Genomic DNA, 12,684 nt, shown 5'->3' on the forward strand with positions numbered 1-12,684 from the left:
CTACTCTACTACTACTCTCTCTACTCTCTCTCTCTCTCTCTCTCTCTCTCTCTCTCTCTCTCTCTCTCTTAACCATATATATAAGTCGCACTCTACAGAAAAACTTAAGCTATAAAATCACAAACGTTGTTTTCCAATGGAAGAGATTGAAGATGAAGGCCGAATGGGGAGAAAGAAAGACACCGTTATCGGCCAAATTTGCTGGGCCGTCGCCAAGGATCCCTAAGACGATTAATCTCAGAGAAAAACTTTTATTATATCCTTTTCAATTGTGGGTACTGTACCTCAAATTTTTTGCCACGTTTGATGTGATATTATAAATAGATTTTTTTTGGCTGAAAATAGAAATTGACATTCTTAAGAAATATTTCAATCCTTAATATATTTTTTCTATTTTGGGTAATTCTTTCCTTGATAGAAGTCATAGAACTTCAAGTTAATACAAGGGATCCCTAATACAATGGCCAATGGCCATTGTCATTTTGGCAATACGTACATTCAGTCATTAATACAAAGAGACGAAGATAGACATCAAAAACAAAAGAGTGTGGCTTCTTCGATTTACAATTTTTACGTCATGATCATACGATCCGAAAGGCCGTGACACTCTTTTTTTCCATTATTATTCTCTATTCTTCCCAATTTCACTTTATTGGACCTCTTGACGCTGCAGCCCTGTCTAGCTTTGTTCCCCGCGGCTTTATCAATGGCCTCCTGAGTTCTTTTCTGTAAAAAGCGCAACCCTATCAGATGCTTCGTCACCATCCGTACAGTCAGACCCTGACGGCGCTCTTCATCCATCAGTCTCAAAACCCTAACCGCCGTCTTCTCAATGGGGCTTGCCATGTCAAGGCCACCCACCTTTGCCACAGCATCCACCACACGCTTGTGATGCTCAAGTGTCCACGTTGACAGCTTATTGCGTTCCATGGTTAAACCCTCCATGCCTCTCACCAGATCCTCCACCAAAACTCTGAGATCAGAAGAAGATTTTCGGGGTGGACGGCGTGCTAGTGCAGATTGGGTTTGTCTTTGTAGTGATTCCAAGTGACGAGAATGGCCTAACGCAGCCGACCATGTAAGACCCTTCACTGTCTTCATCATCTTCCTTACTATGAACGCTCGGACTTTCTCGAACCCGCGGGACTGGAGCAGGAGGTCCACGAAGAGCTTGTGGTGCTCTAATGTCCACTCTGTTGTTTGTGGAACTTTTTTATGATTTTCCATGACTCCGACTTGGACCATGTTTCAGAATATTTTGCTTCTGCAATACCCTCTACCTTTGAGGTTTTTATATAGTGTACTGCAAAGCCCCCCTGATCGATATTTGTTGTCTTAGAATGATTCCTATTCCTAAACGGAATCAGCTTTTGACTTGCCCAAAAAGTATTATGGTTCCTATTCCTAAGTGGCATGGATTACGATTTCTGGCTTCTCTAAATTTTCTTCTCCTGATAAGTTACTTGGAAAGTGGGTAATTAGCTATTTAGGCCACAATGTTCCGGTTAGAATATCTGAATCTTAAGTCTTTCTTGTATGAGTTGCATCTTTAGATCTTTACATAAATGATCTTGTTTAAACAAGTGCAATCTTAAACACAAAGTCACCTAAACTATAAAATGTGACTAACTAAACTCAAATTACTCCATATTCGAATTAATCTACCGGAAGATACATTTGATCCTGAAATTCTAATCTACATTTCTAAACACTAGAAAAAATTGACTTGCAAGCATCATTTTGCAACCAGGCAACCAGCCACTTGTTTTATTTTATTTTATTTTTATTTTTTGTAAGATGCAATTCACGTGCATCGCTCGTGCAATAGCTCTCCAGCTAGCCCAGTCAACTCCAAGCCCCTCAAACAACATCAAACTACAAGCTTCAGTCTCCACCATCCACTTACAATATCAGAAAGCCAAAGCCGGTTCTCACTTTGTCAGTTCTCACATTCATATTATGGCAATCTCATCACTCTCATTGAGCTGGGTTTCTACTACCTTGCCTGACAATAAGGTAAACTTACCAGATTTCTCAGTACATGCATAATGTTCATTGAGGACTTGTGTACCTTGCTAGCTAAGCTAATCAGTACTAGTTCTGTACTTGGATTTGCACCAGTTGAACTTACTCAATCATAATGAGGTTCTGAAAGCTTCCGGTGCGTACTTTTCCGGTAAAACCATTGTATGCTCCAGTGAGACAGCTTCCACTGAAGAAAGTAAGATAACCCATCTGAGTTTTTCTTCAAGCTCATCATGATTACTGATGCATAGTTGGTAAATTTTGGCTTTGAATGTGTTCTTCATCTAAATATGCATATGTTTGGAGTATCAAATGAGTTCCTATAAAATTCAATTCATGTTCATATGTGGCATTCTCTTGTGAGCAGTTATCTTTATCATCCATTGCTCTACCACAGAAATGTTTCTTTGGATAATGTTGGATAAGTCTTTGAGTTCTACTTTACATGATCTTTTCTCTGTGTGCATTGTTATAGAGAAGTTCATCTCCATTGAGCTTTAGATGTAAGTTCTAGTGCCAATCAGTTGCACTTTCTTTTGCTTCTATCGGATTGTCTAACTATTACTTCCTGGTTTTATTTTTATCCTGAAACTGGTGCTTTGTCATGAACAAAACGTATGAATTTCTAATGGATTCGAAAGTGATAATAAATCTCTATCCTTTACGTATCACATTGATAAAATATAGGCCATTACAAGAGAAGGCCACTACTTTTGGGAGTTGGAGCACTAACTACAAGTCTACTTCATACAAGTTCCCTCTTGGCTGAAGGTATGCAATAGTTGCAAGTATCAAATTTTTTACTTTCAAATGAACTTTATCCTTTGATAATATAGATTGAGAATTTTCTCTCAACCAAATTACTTGAATGTGAAGGAATACCTGACAAGTTCCGAGGTTATGTTGACAAAGAAGATGGGTATTCATATTATTACCCCTCTGATTGGAGGGTAAGAACTAAGATTACAATCACATTTATGCAGAAGCGTAATCTTACCATAGAGAGAATATATTCCGTTCACTAAATTGATGTACTTCTATGTTCCATCTATCAGGATTTTGACTTCAGGGCACATGACTCTGCATTCAAGGATAGATATATGCAACTTCACAATGTTAGAGTGAGATTTATACCTACAGATAAAACCGATATCCATGATTTGGGTCCATTGGAAGAGGTATGTAGTTCTGTAAATGAACTATTGCAAGCTTACTGTTGTTTCTTTTCTAAGAAGTTTAAATGGTCCTCAATAAGTCTTCATCTTTAAACAGGCTGTTCCCTATTTGGTGAGACACAAATTTGCTGCACCAAACCAAGTTGAAAAGATATTCAACATGCAGGAGGTTCTACTCTTTGCATCATACCCTTAAATAGAACTCTTGCACTATCCGACTCTGAAATCTTAGCCATGTCCTCATTGAATGCAGAAAACTATAGATGGGAAGAACTATTACACCTTCGAGTACGGACTTACATCTCCCAACTTTGCTACCACTTCCTTTGCAACCATAGCCATTGGAAATGGTAAGTAGTGCACCTTTACCATGTCTTATTTGTCTTGCTAACATTTCACATGCTATATATTGCTAGATTTGTAAATACAGACTAAACTTCCAAATGATAAACTGATCATTCATTCTGAAAGAAGTCATAAGATTTATTCAATGTTGCTGACTTGTATGTGATCTCTAACAGGGAGATATTACACCCTGATTGTCGGAGCGAATGAGAGACGGTGGAAAAGATACCGCAACCAGCTTAAAATGGTTGCAGACTCTTTCAGGATTCTTGACATCTAAGATGCAATGTCATGGAAGGCAACCTTCACTGTTAAATTTCCATTTGGTATATATATAGAGTTCCAAGTTCTTCCCGGAACAGAACAATGGCTACAACTAGAGAGTATCTAAGGAAAGCAAGGAGAAGTCACTTTGTATTTAACTTACTATAATCCTGGTGGTTCGAACATGGAGTTTTTTACCATTCAAGTCGATAGTACTCCAAATGTTATTTCTTTAGGGGACACACAGATGCTGCCTTTACCCCCCAGAAGGCCAAAGTTGGCACTTGAAGTTGAAGAGCATAGTAACAAATCTATGGCTCTCTACATTCATTGTTCTTGATCACCATTTGGGACCGCGTCCAAAACAATTCAAGATGTAGATGACAATGGCGACCGGCTTGAAAAGAAGAATGAAAGGCTCCTGCACTAACAGTTTTCAGTTAACATGCAGCATAATTCTACAGATTTTAACAGAAATACATCGAAATAAAATAGCGAATCAAGCAGGAAAAAATGAATAGCATTAAATTATCTATATATTTACACATGTTGCAACAGTCCCCCTGATTCTTTCTACCCTTTTCACAAATGGGAGGAAAACTTTTAAAGAAATAAATTTACCATCCAGCTGACAAAAGAGCAAGTCGAGTAAACTAAAATATAGGGAAGGCCCCCCACACCTCAGTAGACCCTTGAAATGATGCCCACTTTCTGCTTCAAAACAATCAATATACCATGGAGACAAGGCACAAAACACCAACGTAACGATGCTTGCCTCCTAAAGAATGAGTCCAGATAGCACAACCTCAAAGACCAACCAAATATCAAAAAACCCTATTCCTAAAGCCTACATTTGAACAATATAACTATGAATCTGCCTCTGCCTCCATGTTCCGACCCTCTGCTCTATAAACATCGTTACAGTCCTCCGCATTCTGATTCTGATTCTCCCCTGCCGATTCTGAATCCCCCAACAGATATTCTAGGATAAAGTCATCGGATGCAGATATTTCCAGCAGTACAAAATGAGAGAATGAGAACTGTACAGGTGAACCCCGTGTTAATATCAAGGACCCATACCTAAACGAGGGGGCGGTGCTGACGCAAACCCTTGCCAAAGTGAGGCTGCATCAAACGGACATACAGACCATTCTTTGACATCAAAGAATCATGGGACCCTTCTTCCACAATTCTCCCTCCATTAAGGACTACAATGTTGTCAACATGTCTCATCATTGCAGCTCTGTGAGCTATCAAAATGGTTGTTTTGTTCCCCATGATTAATGTATCAAGAGCCTCCTGTACCACTCGACTTGACTCAGATTCGATGGACGAACTTGCTTCATCCAATAACAAGATGGGAGCATTCTTCAAAACAACACGAGCGATTGCAATTCTCTGCTTCTGTCCTGGGGTCAGATCAACACCTCTCATCCCCACATGTGTATCATAACCATGAGGCAAGCTGCTGATGAAATGATGAGCATTTGCTATTCTTGCAGCCTCTTTCATTTCAGCTTCACTAGCATTATGCCTTGCATATATTATATTCTCCCTTATGGTTGTCGAGAAAATAATGGGCTCCTGTTGAACAAGACCTAGGTGATTCCTCAACCATCTCAAATTATAAAGCTTCAGATCTCGACCATCTAGCATCACTTGACCAGCAACTGGATCATAAAATCTCTCGATCAAAGAAATTATAGTGCTCTTACCCGACCCTGAAACTCCCACCACAGCTACAGTTTGCCCGCCATTTACTTTGAGACTGAAATTGCTCAGCACCAATAGTTCTGGGCGAGTTGGATAACAGAAATCAACATTTTTCAACTCAAGGCTTCCATAAACATTAGGTGGTTTCATGGCGGAGCTTTCATCTGGCTCAATCTTTGGCACTCGATCTATGATTTCAAATACTGATATGAGTGATTTACGCCTTTTGAGTATGTAAGGAGCCAATCCGAAAGGCTCTACCAGTGCAAAAGTTGCAAAAGAGAAAACCATATACTCCTTCAGAGCAGTAGGGAGTTCCATATACTTCTTTTTCACAGAATATGCTGTGTACCAGAGGAGAAGGGCATTACAGGCAAAAAGGAGGAACTGCGAAAATCCAAATGCAAACCCGATGGCCATTCCATGTAAGAAACTCTGCTTAAAGATTTTCTTAAGCTGCAATCTGTAGAGCTCCATTACCTTGTTACCAGCACAGAACGCTACCACAGTGTAAATGTTTCTAACTGCATCCTCGAGAACCAAAGATGCTTTCCTGTGCATCTCCTGAATCCCCCTGGAAAAACCAGCCAGCCATAATTTCTGCAATATTTAGGTTGAAATATCAATGGGTGAACACCAATGCTTTTAACCTTGAATCAAAAGAATAAAGCAGAAACGGATGAAAATATAGCAACATAGAACATGCAAGTGTGCGGAATATCAAAAATTTGGCAAAATGAAATGAAATGATAAATAGGAGTACAGGACCAGTGAGTAAATTCTTTGAATAAGAGTATAAGACCCAGTTATACAACAGTGTGTAACAAGATACAGCGACAAGGAACTATTGAACTTAAAAGGCAAAGGATTTTTAACACAGCCACAATCAAGATGAGTTTTGGATACTCCAATTAGAAAACCCTGTATGAAAAGAAATTAGACATTATGAATACCTGTGCAATGGCAGAAATAGTGAGAACAGGTAGGGTTGCCAAAGCCACAAGTGCTAATCGCCATTGTAGCAACATCCCAATAAGAACAGCCACAATGATAGCAGCACTGTCCTGTATGAATATTGAAAGCCTATTACTAAAAGCAGCTCGCACAAATGTAGCATCATTTGCCAAGCGCATGGACAAGGTATCAGCACTGTTTTCTTCTTCATCAAACCATCCCACCTCATTGCGGAGCATTGCTGTAAAAAGCGGATCAACATGTAAGAATGAAGTGCATACACAGTGATCAGCAATATCAAGAAAACTAATAAGAGAAAAAGAGTCTTGCACCTGAAAACATCATTCTACGAACGCGTTCAGTCATTTTCTCCCCCATGATACCAAAGTAGAAGTGTTGTAAGAAATTGGCAACGACAGTCACTATTCCCATGCAAGCAATGATCAAGCACCATTTGTCTACCTCCGGACTCAAGTGATGACCTTCATTAACCCTGTAGTATGCTGTTACTACAAGTGCGATGACATAGGCAAGAAGAGGATTAAAAGAACCAAAGATCGCAGCACCAATGCTTCCTAACACAGCATAAAGCCACTCTGCAAAACTAAGCTCTGCAAGCCTCCAAAATGATGGTGACTTTTTATAATGTGTACTCTTTGATCCCTTCACTTTTATTGGAACATCATCAGAATGGCTATGAGGGCGGCTGAAGGTTTGTGAATGGGAACGTTCATTCTTCGGATCAGATGTCAAAAGGGGTGAAACAGGGGATTCAGGGTCCGAACCATTTGTCGTTTGTTGATTTGCAGACTGCACATCAAGCTTGGGTAATTCTGGTAGTCTCATTTCAAAACTATCCTGCCTCTTTATTGTTGGTTCCTTATCTGCTGTATCCAAGGGTTGCTGACCGTTTTCCAGCACATTCTCTGATGGTGGACTCTTAGGTTTTGGTGAGTCCTGTGCATTAAAATTGCTATCACCCATCCGAAACATACCAGTGACCCTCTGGAGTGAGGGTGACTTCATCATTTTTGGGGATGACGGTTCTTGGAAGTTATTACTTGCTGAAGAATCCATCTCAATTTGGAAAGCTGTATTCTCCTTGTAGTTCCGAACTGGCATTCTGCATCAGAAGATGTCATAAGACATAATATAGTTAGGAAAATAACTCAATTCCATTAGAAAAATAAGAAACTTCTAGCCACATACACCACTGATAAAGAACTGTGAACTTGTATCATACCTTCTGGGAAGCTTTGCAGCTTCTTCACATTTGAGAAGCTCTGCATATAGGCCATCGTGGGTTATTAACTCTTCATGTGTACCTGTTTCAACTAGTTGACCTTCCTCCATCACAGCTATGTAATCAGCATTCCTTATAAGACTAAGTCGCCGAGCTATAATTATAGTTGAACGTCCCAACATGAGGAGATCAAGAGCCTCTTGAACAGTTCTTTCTGCTTCAAAATCAAGTCCACCAGTGACCTCATCAAGCAGAAGAATTGATGGATTCAGAAGGACTGCTCTGGCAATTGAAAGTTTTATTTTTTGCTCCTCTGTCAATGCTAATCCTGCCCTTCCCACCTGAAATGCATAAGAATGAATACAAATATTTAAGAATGTAATAACAAACAGCAGGGGAAAAAAGTGGAAACATAAGAAAGATATGGGCAACTTTGCTTCCCAATATTGACCTGTGTTTCATATGATCCCTCAAGTGAAGTAATAAATGTATGTGCATGCGCTATTTTAGCAGCTTCTTCAATTTGATCCATTGTCGCATCCCGCCCATAAGCAATATTATCTCTTATACTCAAACTTAACAAGGCAGGCTCCTGCGTAACTAGCCCTATCTGGCTTCTGAGCCATTCCAATTTCAAGTTTTTTATATTTTCTCCATCCAAAAGAACTTCTCCTGCATCACAAAATAGAAAAACCATTGGAATCTGCAAGCAGAAATTTTTGCTAAATGTTTCAGCAGAACCTTGAATGAAAATAGCATGCACGGCACAATGAGAATGCTATATGACCATCCTGGTACCTAATGTTGGGTCATAAAACCGCTCCATGAGAGGAATGATACTGCTCTTTCCAGATCCATTTCTGCCCACTAGAGCCACAGCTTTCTTTGCAGGTACAGAGAGGTAAAAACCACTCAAAATAGGAATCTCCGGACGAGATAGATAACTGAAATACACATTCCGGAACTCAATATTTCCTTGTACAGCCACTAGGGTAGTTCCCTCATGATTAACAATGGAGGATGATCGACTTATCATCTCAAACAGTCTATAAGCTGCAATTCGACCTTGATCAAATGAGTAGAAGTTTGTTGCTGCTTGGTTTAGCCCACTGTATGTGTAGGTATTTAGAACATGTTAGTACAAAGGAATATTGATGCTCAGAAAGTCAGAATTAACAACAGAAATACACACACACACACACACATATTAGGGAAAGACTTACAGGCCACTTAATATCACAGCAAATAAAGCTGTTATAATTTCACCACCATGAGCTTTTCTATGAGTAACCAGGAACCTTCCAACCCAGAGTTGCAAGGCACATGAACAAATAGCAAGTCCATACGTAAATCCAAGTCCAAGTCCTTGCACCAGACTAATCAATATACCATATCGAAGAGTTGCTTGTAGTGATGTTGCATAAGAATACTTGGCCAATGTTTCATTGGTAAATGCATATAATGTTCCAATGTATGAAACTGCCTGCGAAACGGAGATGTATGGACGGTTAAAATAACTATCGTTTAACCACTTCATCAACATGGAAATCCAGAAAGCATCCCATTGCCAAATCATTAAATACAATACTTAAAAAGGAAGGTGCAGTGCTATTTTTAATGGATATATGATGGTATGACAAAGCAAGAGGGGGGGGGTAATTCTAAAATAATAAGCAACCTGCTCGGCAATGCTAGCTGCTTCAGCATATGCATCTTGAATATTCTCAGCAAGCCTATGAAGAAATATATTTGATATTCCTCCAGCAGCAACAATAAATGGACCAGTGGCTAACGTTATAGCCGCAATCTGCCAACAGTTGATGAATCCAATAATGAGACCACTGAAAAATGTCGCCATGTTATGAATATAATTTCCAACCTGCATTATGAGGGAAATTAAAAAGATTAGACGAGACACGTGGACAAAGAGATCAACATGAAAATTAATCAACCGTGAGTGTAAGGTGTGAGGGGAATGAGGCAATATATTAAGCTCAGGCATACTTTTTCACTAAGAGCAGACTGAATGAGTAGAACGTCACTCAAAACTTGGCTCACGATGTCCCCATTGTTCCCATAGGTATCGAAAAAACTCATATCCTGGTTAAGTAATACTTGAACATATTTTGACCTGATAACAGCAGTCTGCCGTTCTCCCGTCAGAATCCAGCATGAGACCTCTATTACATACGAAAAGTTAGTACAATGTATGCAAAGCCTTTTCAATGATAAATAAAAAACTTGAAAAGTAATATAATAAGGAAAAATAACTTACCAATCCAACCAGCAGCAAACACACCCACAGCGATATATACAATACTTAAAGCAAGCTGCAGGCAGACAATAAAACAGTTATTGACTTTCAGCTCATACTTTAAATTCCATTTAGCATTGAATGCTCATTAAATAGGTAGATGAAAACAAATGTTGTAACAGAATGAAAACAAAAGGCCCCTGGTGGTACAAAAACAAGAGGAAGAAAATAAATCTAAAATGAATTACGCCTCAATACAATTCCTAAGCTGCCTGTCTATTAACAGATTCTATTTTGGTAACATAATGAGTCCACTGTGTATCTTAATTGAGTATTTCAACTAAGTAACCTCTTCTATAGAACATAAGCTTTAGACCAAAGGGTTTCGCGTAGAATTTTAAGAAGTTACCAGTAATTCACATTTGCTATTATATTTTTGAAACGTTCCTCTTTCACAGGAAGGAAAAGCTATATTTAATTGCGTTTACCCACTACCACCCTTTCATTGACAAAAAAATCAGATACGAGGCCGCTAGTTAGCCAAACTCTAAAAAGACCCAACTTCACATCATCGAATTCTTGGCCCAATTCCCCAATTTGAACTCAAAGGTACAAGGACAGTACTGGCTGATATGAAAGGAATAGGATACGCAACTCTGAATGCTACCAGACTTTGAAATATTATTTTCTAAGCAACAAATTTTCCACAATCAGTGCAGTGATTGAAAAAGATATCAGTGGTTAATCTCTATGTCTCATCAAAAGCAACAATTTTGACATACTATAGCAACACCTGTTGATTGAAGTTGTTACGGCAGAAACAGAAACCATTTGTTAGAACCTAAGATGACTTCAACACAAATTATAAAGGAGCCATATTTCCTGATTAACAGAGCCATTGTTCTTTTAGTTTATGGCTACTTGATTAAGAATTTAATCCCTAGATTGTAAACCCCAGTTTTACATTTTAGCATAAGCCGCAAACAATAATTTCTCAGTCTCAACCCTTCCAAGCTTCAGGTTTAAATCCCGGAAAACTTTAGTAAGTTAATGTGACTATAAGGAAGCACAATAGAAGCAGAATAACACTCCGTGCTCGACTAGAAACAAATAAAACATCAAGACCAGATTGCACTGTATGTAAAACCACTACAAAACCTAAAGAAACGAGCTTTGTACACTAAATCTGAAACTCCAAACCAGCATTTCCAGCTCAAACTAACCCGAAAAAGGAAACACTTGCTAATTAAGAACTGTATCCCAACTTAAATCAGCTCATTCCAGCTGAACACAACCCCAATTCTCTATCTTTTCCCAATAAAATCAAACACTAGGGTTTCGAAAAGAGAAACTTACTTCCATAAACTTCTGATACTGCTCCTCCGCCACTTTTTCCGGCGGCCCTCCCTTATCGAGCCAAAGCACGTGAATAATCTTCGCAAAAAAGTGCAAGTACACCACCAACGCCGTCCCGTGCGCGGCGGCCGCCAGCGATCCGACGGTCATCAAAACCCAATCGAGCCGGTCGGCGCAAGTGAACAGCTTCGAGAACGGCACGGCAGCCGCCGGCGGCTCGATCTCCTCCGGCTCCTCCATCTCCTCCTCCTGCTCCACCGGCTGCGCCGACGTGTCCCCGCTCATGTCCATGTACGGCGACGGCGACTCCGGCGGCTCGGAAACCTCCGACACCGGCGTCAGTGGCTGCACGTGCGGCGGGGACCACCCGAACAGCCCCCTGTTGATCATCATCTTGAGGGCAACACAGTCGCAAAACCCTAACCCTAATTTAATTGGCTATAAGTCTTCTCCCTCTAAATTTAGCGGATCTGTGCTAAATTTAGAGGAGAAAGAAATGAAATTTGAAGCTGGGGGGGTTTGGTGTTGTAATCAATTTTGGGGTGTTGAGATTGGATTTTTGTAGCTTCGGCCCAGAATTGAGAGGAAGAAGAATCGAAGAATCGAGAGTCGTTGAAGAAGAAGAAGGAAGAAGGATTTGGAGGGCAAAATGGGACTGGGTCAAAGAAGGCGGAGAATTGGAAGAAAGAAAATATTGACTCTCTCTCTTTCTTTCTCCTCCAACCCCAAACGCACTCTCTCTTCAGCGTTTTTTTTTTTTTTTTTTTTTTGAGTTTTGTTTCTGGGTGTTTAACGGTCAAACGCCGGCGGTGTGAGGGTGGGACGGTAATTTCCGGGGGGATGGGGGGAGTGTTGGTGAATGTGTAAACAGCTGTGATTAGGGATGGCAATAATCCCCAGCGGGTAGGGTACCCACGGGTATTCGACCCTAACGGGGAAGATATACGGGTATAAACGGGTAACGGGGATGGGGATCCTTAGTATTCGGATTCTTAAATCGGGTACGGGGCGGGTATGGTATTTTGATATTCGTCCCCATCCCCACCCATTAAGGATGAAAATATTATTATATATAATTATATAATTTATTATTATATATATTTATATATAATTTATAAATAAATATTTATGTAAAAAAATTTGTAATTCTCTTAATAAACATTTAATGGACCTTCCTTTTTATTATATATTTTTATTCTCTTAATGAAATTTACCGGTATTGTTATGTTTTAACCAAGACTTGTATTTATTTTTATTGGATTGAAGTATGAAACTTATTTATTTTGGTATTTGATTTTAATTTCATACTTTTATATAATTGTATTTCGTATTTTAAAAAAAAATTTAATTTAATA

General features: G+C 39.4%; 2 protein-coding genes across 2 annotated transcripts; one reads left to right on the forward strand and one right to left on the reverse strand.

The window, feature by feature from the left end:
• Positions 1-1,797: 1,797 nt before the first annotated feature.
• LOC101306189 (psbP-like protein 2, chloroplastic-like) lies at positions 1,798-3,990 on the forward strand. The gene is made up of 6 exons (XM_004308841.1): positions 1,798-2,016; positions 2,862-2,975; positions 3,081-3,203; positions 3,298-3,369; positions 3,454-3,550; positions 3,722-3,990. The coding sequence occupies exons 1-6, from the start codon at positions 1,798-1,800 to the stop codon at positions 3,823-3,825; spliced, it is 729 nt and encodes a 242-aa protein (XP_004308889.1). The 3' UTR covers positions 3,826-3,990.
• Positions 3,991-4,310: 320 nt separating this feature from the next.
• On the reverse strand, positions 4,311-11,977 carry LOC101302012 (ABC transporter B family member 20-like). The gene is made up of 11 exons (XM_004307511.1): positions 11,330-11,977; positions 9,995-10,049; positions 9,724-9,899; positions 9,398-9,598; positions 8,943-9,202; positions 8,518-8,828; positions 8,171-8,391; positions 7,720-8,060; positions 6,809-7,599; positions 6,476-6,717; positions 4,311-6,122 (listed from the first exon to the last, which is right to left on the reverse strand). Exons 1-11 carry the CDS (start codon positions 11,720-11,722, stop codon positions 4,890-4,892), a joined length of 4,224 nt encoding a protein of 1,407 aa, XP_004307559.1. The 5' UTR covers positions 11,723-11,977; the 3' UTR covers positions 4,311-4,889.
• Between the last annotated feature and the right edge of the window lie 707 nt (positions 11,978-12,684).

Source organism: Fragaria vesca, linkage group LG7 (genome assembly GCF_000184155.1).
Source record: "Fragaria vesca subsp. vesca linkage group LG7, FraVesHawaii_1.0, whole genome shotgun sequence".
Classification (NCBI taxonomy): domain Eukaryota; kingdom Viridiplantae; phylum Streptophyta; class Magnoliopsida; order Rosales; family Rosaceae; genus Fragaria; species Fragaria vesca.